The sequence below is a fragment of the Phoenix dactylifera genome, chromosome 5 (assembly GCF_009389715.1).
Source record: "Phoenix dactylifera cultivar Barhee BC4 chromosome 5, palm_55x_up_171113_PBpolish2nd_filt_p, whole genome shotgun sequence".
NCBI classification, from domain to species: Eukaryota; Viridiplantae; Streptophyta; class Magnoliopsida; order Arecales; family Arecaceae; genus Phoenix; species Phoenix dactylifera.
The window spans coordinates 2,958,959-2,968,857 of record NC_052396.1 but is presented as its reverse complement, the minus strand read 5'-3'; the positions used below and the strand labels follow the sequence as shown (position 1 = coordinate 2,968,857).

At 44.6% G+C, this 9,899-nt stretch overlaps 1 protein-coding gene across 1 annotated transcript; it reads left to right on the top strand.

Annotated features, from left to right (window-relative positions):
• Window positions 1-889: 889 nt before the first annotated feature.
• LOC103704622 (60S ribosomal protein L37a) lies at window positions 890-9,369 on the top strand. Its single transcript, XM_008787981.3, has 5 exons — window positions 890-1,007; window positions 8,606-8,645; window positions 8,771-8,859; window positions 8,944-9,026; window positions 9,120-9,369. Exons 1-5 carry the CDS (start codon window positions 1,005-1,007, stop codon window positions 9,181-9,183), a joined length of 279 nt encoding a protein of 92 aa, XP_008786203.1. The 5' UTR covers window positions 890-1,004; the 3' UTR covers window positions 9,184-9,369.
• Window positions 9,370-9,899: the final 530 nt, after the last annotated feature.

The following is a 9,899-nucleotide window of genomic DNA, read 5'->3' as shown; positions in this document are numbered from 1 at the left end:
GAAAACTAAAAATCAATAAGAGACCCCTTTCTACTTTATCGATTAAATTAAGATCCATATTTCATATTTTCATATAATAACCGCCAACTCATTCTAGGGTCACCATATTAAATAGGAAAAAAAAACTTAATACTAGGTCCCTTTGCAGTTTGTTTCTTATATTAGAACCCAATTTCCATGTTTCCAAACCATGACCATGTAACTATTTAATGGCCTTTACCATATGATGAGCGAGGTTTTGCTCGAAAACAAGACATGCACAGATAATGAATGAAGTTCATCATTGATTTAGTAACATAATTATATTAAAATATTACGAAGTTAGGATCTATTAATAATTCAATATACAAGGTTATTCACCTCTTCCTCTCTTTCGAGATATTTCCTAATAAATTGGAAACCATATGACTGCATAACAGCCAAGCCAACTGCTATTCTAACAAATTTGCAAAGTACATAGAAGAACATCAAATATCTACAACCTTCATCCGATAGCAGGACCATGGTTTGTCAAAAGCTGGTTGTTGTTGATGTTTTGAGCTCATGTTGATTCCAATAGCATTACCAAATGAACTTTAAGATGACAACTTTTACTTTCAGAAAATTTATAGAAGTTACGTCCTTGGCGACAACTGGACTCGTAAAAGGCCTGTTTGGTTGCCGTAACTGGGCGTTCGAACTCAATTTGATAAAACGAAGCCCATTTCAGGCCTTTGGTTGGCCTCAACTGGAGCTGACAAGATATGATCCAGTGGTTTTGGCCCAGAGAAGTAGTTGCGCGAAGTGAGCTCCCGTTCAGCCCACAAACCAAACCAAACGTGCAAGCAAAAAGGCTGGGCCAGCGTTTTTAGACTAAGCCCATCTAATGGGTATGTAATGGCGCCGAGAACTTGGCCCGCAGCCCATCTTTTGATCCAATAAATCCGAAAACTGGGGGTTGGGAGAGAGTGCGGGAGCTTCGATTACGTCTAGGGTTTCAGAATCTCCTTGCGGCTCTCGGCAAGATGGTACGCCTTCCATTCTCCCAACTCTTTTATCTTTTTTAAATCTTCCTGTTGTTTACTCTCTAGACTAATCGATGGATTAATCATCCGAATCATTTTGATGAACTTTTGTTGCCATTTTCTACCGATTCGATCTACTCTGTTGTTTCGTAGGGTTTAAATATTTTGTCGGAAGTCTCCTAAGAGGCGAGTTTAAATATTAATCACATACTCTATATATGCAACGTTGAGATGCGGAGTGAGATAAAAAATTAGTGACGGAACCAGAGCTTAGAGATCTCCGGGCCATATCCGATTGGGGGAGTTAAAAGAGATATGAAACCCTATTGCTGAATTCTCGTGGTTAGCTTAAAGGTAAATCTTTTAGTGGGCGGTGTAACGACCTTTAAATTATCACCTTTCGTGTAGAAATTACATGGTGATCTTCGATCTTCGATACAAGATATGATGCAGTGGCTGGGTTTACGTTATAGTACATGGAGGAGAGTAATTTAGATTTAAAGAGGACACAAAAGGACCAATTGGATTTTTTTTTTTTTTTTTTTTTTTTTTTTTTGCTAAACCGGGCGATCTATACAACACGTGTACGGATACACCCAATAAAATCGGAAAATAAAACATCCCGGAGCTCTCGAGGCAGTTCCCCGTCCCCAACCCATAAGGTGCTCCCGGCATGGTTAGCCACATACGTGGCCACCCAATCCGCGGCCCCGTTGGCTTCTCGAAACACATGCTTCGCCTGGACCTCCCCTCCGTCCCTCATCATCAACCCGATATCGCGGACCAAGGGATGGTCGGCAACACCGGCTCTCAGACCCCCCTGGATCCAACTAATGACCGTAGCCGAGTCACCCTCCAAGATGACTGATCTAGCTGAGAGCACATGCTGAGCGTGTCGAAGACCCGCCCAGGCAGCTCTCAGCTCCGCTCCAGGGACCGTACAGTCAAATACCTGACAGCCTCCTGCCGCCACTACCCTGGAGGTCGGGTCCCGAATAACAAAACCCGCTCCACCTATCGTGCCACCATCCAGCACGGACCCATCAAAATTGACTTTGAGGAAGCTTGGGGGTGGGGGCTCCCAGGTGAAAAACACCGTGTGAGAAGCTGCCGAGGCAGAAGGGGAACCCCAGATATCCCGAGCTATCAAAAGTCCATCTGAAGAGAAAGCATGACTAAACTCTGCCGCCTGCGCCCGGGCGCTCTCCGCCACGAGCCTTGGCGACTTGCTCTGCTCACCAAAAGTTCGAGCATTCCTGGCCAGCCATATCTGGTATGCTGTGCAGGTCGCTCTAATCGCCTCTTGGCGAGTCAATGGGTTACCCGACCACCAGCGGATGGTTCGTAAGAACTGGTCCCCATGGGTCCAACAATCCCATGGCAGCCCCGCCGCACACCACGCCGCCCTCGCCCATATGCACTGAAACAGTACATGGTCCACCGACTCATCCGCTCCGCATGCCCCGCACTCTGGGGGCAACCTCAAACCCCGTTCGCTCAATACTGCTCTTGTCGGAAGCCGAACCCAAGCGACCTTCCATAAGAACAGTGCGACCCTCGGATGGAGGCCTAGGCGCCAGACCCAGGCACAATCCGGCCCTGGCTCATGCTCTGGCCGGAGCACACGGGAGAGGTCCCCCACCCTCACTCCGGACCTGCACGACGTGCTCCACACCCGGGAATCCGGAACCACATGCCCCGGGATCGGAAGGGACCTAATCCTCTCAGCCAAGTGTGCCCCAAACATGTAACCCAACCTATCCTCATCCCAGGCAACCCTGCCCGGGACAAGGAGGTCACAGACCCGCAGTCCCTCCACTGCCTCAATGTCAACCATAGTCGGCCAACGTCTCAAGGGTAGGGCACCCACCCATGGGTCACCAACCACATCAATACTCTGCCCATTACCTATCAACCATCTAGTGTTCTCCTCAACCATGGGAAGATATCTGGCAATCTCTCGCCACATGAATGAACAGCGACGCCCACTGCGAATCGCCCCTGCAGTGCCAGTCCGGCCATATCTGGAAGCCATGGTCTGACTCCAGAAACCCTGTGGCTCCAGTGTGAATCGAGCTGCATGTCGGGCAATCAGCGCCTCACGTCGCTCCACCAGAGACGAGACCCCGAGGCCACCCTCACTCACTGATAGGCAGACACTCTCCCATGCCACTAGATGCATCCCGTGACCCCCTCCATACGACCCCCACAGGAAGCTCCGAAGTAGCCGCTCAATCCTCATTAGCACTGTTTTCGGAACTACTGTGTTGGCCATGAGGTGGACAGGCATGGAAGCTAGCACTGACCTAATCAGCGTCAATCTACCCATCATGGAAAGTGAAGATGCCCTCCAACCCTCCAGTCTGCTCTGAATCCTCTGCACCAGACCAGAGCACTCCGCCACCCGTAACCTCTGACCCGTGATGGGTACTCCTAGGTAAACCCAGGTCCCGTCCTGAGCCGGCATCCCAAGTAACCCCCGAATCTCCTGTCTGACCCTATGCTCAGTGCTAGGGCTGAAGGAGATTGATGACTTCTGAAGATTTACCTTCTGACCCGACATAGCACAGTACTCCGCTAATACTCTCCTGAGTACATGTGCATCCTCTACCTGCGCCCTGGCCAGGAGTAGGCAGTCGTCTGCGAATAGTAAGTGCGATATAGACCGAGACCCTGGGGCGGGAATAAACGCCTCCAGCTCCCGGTTAGCACAGGCACCCCTCAGAGCCCGAGACAGGACATCTGAACAGATGATAAACAAATATGGGGATAACGGACATCCCTGTCTAAACCCCATCGTAGACCTAAAGAAAGGGGAGGGCGTTCCGTTGATCAAGATGGAAAATCTCGACCCCTGGACACACCCCAACACCCACTCAATCCAGGTCTCATGAAAACCGAAGCACTCCAAAGCGCGTCGTAAGAAGCTCCACCGAATCCTATCATAAGTCCGTTCCATGTCCAGCTTGACAGCCATCATGCTTCTTCGCTTAGAGGCCCGTCGCAGATCCCACATCATTTCTTGGGCCAACATGACGTTATCAGAGATATTCCTACCCCCCACAAAAGCACCTTGCTCCTGGCAGATGAGGCCTGGCAGCAGATGCTTCATCCTACCCACCATTATCCTTGCCACCACCTTATAAAGGGTTGTGCACAAGCTGATGGGCCTGAAATGGCTGGGCTCCCTCGCATCCTGGCGTTTAGGTATCAGCACGACATAGGTAGCTCTCCAATCATCGGGCATCACTGCCTGACTGAAGAAATACTGTACTGCCTCCACCACTGCAACCCGAATGACACCCCAATATCTCCTAAAGAAGAAAGAAGGAAAACCGTCCGGCCCTGGGGCCTTGTCCCCTGCAAGGGCCCAGACCGCCTCCTGCACTTCCTCCCCTGTCACATGTCGAACCAGGAGTGCATTCTCCGACATTCCGATTTGCGTATCCGCCCTCGGGAGCTGGCCGACATCCCCGGGATCTCTATCCTCCGTCCATCTGGACCGAAAGAAATCTAGCAGTACCTGACTAACCTCTGCCTCCCCCTCCACCTGACGACCAGTCCCATCTCGCAGGGAACGAATCATGCTCCTCTGCCTCCTGATGACCGTCGTCCGGTGGAAGAAGCTGGTATTTCGATCTCCCTCTCTAATCCACTGGACCCTGGACTTCTGTCTCCAGAAGACCTCATGCTGCCGTAGCAACGAGTGATGATCAGCAAGTAGCCCCCGAAGGCTTATCATGTCTGCCTCCGGGAGCTCACCTTCCTGATCTTCCCTACTTTGAAGATTACTAATGGCCTCCTCTACCACTTCCATCTTCCTAAAAATATCTCCCACAACCTCGCGGTTCCAACGACGGAGCCGCCTCTTAGTTAGTTCCAATTTTCGTGATACCCTCTGCATGGCATTGCCGTGTACCGGCAAGGACCATGCCTCCCGAACAATATCCCAGGATTGAGGATAGGACAACCACACCTTCTCAAAACGGAAAGGGCTGTGATGGCCAGTGTCCGAAGCTGTTGATAACAACAGTGGACAATGGTCAGAGGCAATACGGGATAAGTGTCTGACCTGGTAGGTGGGAAATCGGATGATCCAATCGGGGCTCGCAATTGCCCTATCAATCCGCTCCCAAACCCTAGTCATACCAGACTGGTTGTTACACCACGTGAATCGCGGTCCCGAGAAACCCAGATCCACTAAGCCATTCTGAGATACAAAATCCCGGAACTCTCTTCGATCTACTGTATCGGTAAAGGGTCGTTCTCCTCTCTTCTCACTCGCACTTAAGATACAATTGAAATCACCTATCACCATGGTCGGAAATCCCTGGACAACTAGATTAGTAATCTCGTCCCAGAGAACTCTCCTATTCCTATAATCAGTGCTCGCATACACCCCACACAAAACCCATGAAGCCGCATCAAGAAATGTCTGTCGGAGCAGTTGTTCAAAGTGCGTAGTGACCATATTTTATTTATGGCTGGTGGCTTGCTACACTTTGCACATAGTCTGGTGAATTTTGCTAACATGAAGATCCAGGTGCTAAGGTTCACGAAGTCTGTGATATTTCAAGCACCATCTTTGGTTTTTATATTCCAATAAACATTTTAGGCCCTGTTTGGTTTCCTAAAAACCCGGTTAAGTGGTGGTTGGTTTGTCAATTAGCCAAAAATTGCCAATTTTTGGGTGGTTAAAGTTGGCCAGTCAACATCCACTTGCCCACTCAACCCGGTTAAAGCTATTTTGGACGGGTCTAACTTTAACCATGTAGTTGAGCTCCCTCCCTTCATATTGTTCTTCTCAATTTACCCTTCTATCACCTTTTAACCTTCCTTAATGCTGCCTTCTTTTGTTCAAATAACCCCAAAAGTGGCACTTAACTACCTAATCCATGCATTTCTAAACCAAACATTAGCAAAAATGACTGGCTAAGCGAACAACAACTGACAATTTTTTAGCTTCATGGTTAATTGGTTAAGTGGTAGATGTTGATACCTAATGTTATCGACCCCTTGGTTGGCTATCTAGCAACCTAAGATGGCCATAAGGTCTCCAAGGAGATATGGGTAATTATGTAAATTTGACGTCACTAGTCTAATTTCTGCTGCTTAGGTGGACCATATAAACATATGGACGTGATGCTGATGTGGAATGTTTTGACTTTAATTAAGTCAACCAGTTGACTGCACATCTACGAGCAATCAACCACATCAAGCTCATAGAGAACTTTTGGCTTTGGGCTTTTTTAGGTTTTTAATTTGGTTATTAAATGCCTTACACTTCTAGCACCTAGTTCCTTGAAGGTAGGTTTTTGGTTGAATAGAAAATGTCAACCATGGTGTAGCTTTTTGTCTTTCTTCCTCTTCTTGTCATGAAAGAATTCCTGTCCTTAAGTGGATCTTGAAGCAACTGAGAATAAGGTTGGAGTAAGACCAACTCTTCTTTGTGGTTTCATAACCAACTCTCTTGCTCATTTCTAGTCCCAAAATCAGATAAGTTCCTTGCTTGTGTACTGCATGCTATGGGACATGTTCTAGACTACCTATTGAACCCATGTTTGGTGCTAATAAGCCAATAAAATTCCCAAATACAATCAAATTGGTACTCATTGTCTCCTTTTTGTGCTTTAATAGGTTGCATGTCATGGATTTTTCTGGGACGACCTGTGCAACATGATTGTTTTTGGACATACAGAGTTTGCTAGACCTCTCTAAATTTTGATTCACTTGGAACTGATCTTAGTCTTAGATGGTTCTTTGGTGTTGAATTTGGTAATATTATTCAAACCATGTAGCCAATTCACCTTCATGATTACGGATCAGTGCAAGGCAAAGTAAATAAGTTTCCAACAAGTTAATGATTTGGAAAATTTAGTGGTGATAAGCATCTCACCTTTCCATGTACTTAGTAATGCAGTCTAGAACTGTAAGAGGTAACTCAAAATTGTAAGGATTGAGCCATCATACTTTAGTAGGTCTAGTTTTCTCTCTAGTTAGTGCAATTAACGCCATCTATGCTTAAAAAGTACAGATCTAGTAAAGTATGTTTGGCTATATTTGGGATCTGATTGATACTTGTGAACTTGAGCTAACATGTACTAATGCAATGCCTATGTGTTGAAACTGTTGGCCTTGAGAAGATTTGAAATTTAGCTTTATAAGGTGGCTATGCTAGATTACTTACAATAACTACATCCTTTGCAAGCGCACATATTAATCTGAAAAGCCATGTTTTGGAGTGTAAAGGAATATGAATGTCTTTTTGCTGTCATCTTCAAGAGGTTCAACACCAAGTACCCATTTTAGGCACTTAGCAGTTGGAATCTTTTATCTAGGGTAACACTCCCGCTTCCTAAGTGCTTCCTTATTAAAACGTTTTTTAAAATATCAAGAAATCTTCCTTGAACCCATGCATGCATCTGCTCTTGCACTTTCTCCTAGATCTAACAACTACTGGAAAGCATAGGTTTGGTGTCTTCTAAAAGCAAAATTTGCCAAAACATATACAAAATGGGGTTGAATTATTTTCCTATAGAATGTCTTAATAATGTCGCCATCTATATCCAAGTCATCCTTCTCAGAAATATATTGAAGAAATAACCAAATGAGCCTACATGTCATCCTTTGTACCAATATATTTTTGCCATGCAGTTTGAGGTAGTTTGACATTTCAGGTTAACCAACACATTGGAACATCTTCGGCGGTATTGGTGGAAGTAATAGGATTCGTAAAAGCAACATTTCAGAATAGGAGTATTTTACTTGATTGCTATTTCTGTGCATGTTCAAGAGGATGTAAAAGATTCATGTTTGTAATGTGCACACTTCAATATGAGCATAAGCAAGAGGGTGTAGAAGACTCGTATCACGGAGGAAAATTCACATAAACTAGTATCTTTCCTAGTTCTTTAGGTAAAATAAAATGGGAAAAGCCCTACTTGGTCATTTCATCATGACTTATAAGTCTAAGACATTGATACAGCTTGAGCCGCTTATGGAAACATTTAAAAAACAACAAATTGAGCCAAAGCTATAGGAAAAAAAATGAGGCCTAAAAATTAGCTCAAAAACAACTACTTGCATAGCTAAATGGATGTACAAACAGCTGTCTGCCTTAAGAAAAGACACCTGAGTTGCCTGAAATAACTGATTAGCTAACACCCTAAAAGTATTTCTTTTATAGTGGATGAGGCAGCCCTTTCCAAAGAAGAGTAGTCTGACTAAAGAGAATCGAAAACCTAATACTTCATCTGGAAGAATTGATTATATTATACAACTGTGTAGATCGTTGCTGATGACCTTTTATCATCTTTCCAATGTTTGAGCTAGTATTCAAATGGTGTGCCGGTAGTGTCATAAATAATTGGGTAATTATGCCTGGCCATCAGGGTTCCCGTTCTTGAAAACTTTATCTTGGCAAGCTTGCATTGGAGAGGACCATTTTGCTCCCTTTGTCTTTTTAATGATATTTTATGATTTTCTTGTCTAGACCAACTACATTTCAGTTGATATTCTAAAGTTGCCAATTTTTAATTAAACAAGGATTTGATAAACCATGTTTGACCACCTAATCTATTACATGTTTATTGTGAGCTCAGACGAAGCGTACGAAGAAGGCAGGAATTGTCGGGAAATATGGTGAGTATGGGGATGGCCTCCATTGATAGAACCCTCATTTACAAGAAAGGGTGAAAAGAATTCTAGATTTTTCATTTTTCGTTATTTTTTGAAGGTTGCGAGTGCTGATGTTGTCAATGTTTCAGGTACCCGATATGGTGCAAGTTTAAGGAAGCAGATCAAGAAAATGGAGGTCAGCCAACACGCAAAGTATTTCTGCGAGTTTTGTGGCAAGGTATGGTAATTTTCGGACTGTTTAGCTTCGAGTCGCATTACTTGCCAGTAACGATACTGAATATGTTTGGGTATTACCATACAGTACGCTGTCAAAAGGAAAGCTGTTGGGATTTGGGGGTGCAAGGATTGTGGCAAAGTGAAAGCTGGTGGTGCCTATACACTGAAGTAAGATCTTGTTCTCTTCACCAGTCCACATGCATTCGACTATATATATTTATATATTATGCTGCTGAAAAATCAACTGTTACTGCTTTTCAGCACTGCCAGTGCTGTAACTGTTCGGAGCACAATCAGGAGGCTGCGGGAGCAGACAGAGAGTTGAAACAACCATACAGCTATTTGAATAAGGAATATTATTCAGTAATTTCAGTTCAAGATGAACATTCGAACTAGAGACTGATTTTGGTTTGCTGCTTTTGTGAGGTTGTTCTGAAGCTTAATTTCTTTGAAAGAGATTAATTCCCTGCTTTAAAGCTCTATTTATTAATTTAGCTGTTGGGATGCCTAATTTCTTGTGTTGGCCTAATGTAAAAAATAGCCGATAGCTCCAGGTTACTATGTTTCAGAGTATTTTCTTGATTCCCGAGGAGCCCATCTGGGGGACTTAGGTCTACAACGTTTAAAGTTCAAGCTAGATTAAGAAAAGATTTTGAAGTTGGCTAACATGATACCTTAATTTCATTTGTTTTACTCTCTTCTTAGTATAATTGTAGTTGGCTGTATCTTGATTGGTTCCATACTGTTGTTCCATGCAACTACAATTTGATATAGGGGGTACTCTATAGTAACATCTAGTCTTGCGGGGAATGATGCACTTTAGATGGGGCGCGTTGCTTAGCAGAGTAGTGCCCGTCCCACGTTGTGGGTACAAAAATCCACTCCCCAAAAGCAGGGGAAGAAAAACATCTGGAAGATCAACTTAACATGTTCGATTGATTGATTATCTTGTTTTGACCATGTATGCTCATTGCAATCAATATGTGCCCGATTTAAAAATTTATTTTAGGTGCACCAAGAAGTAAGGTCAGGAAGAACCTT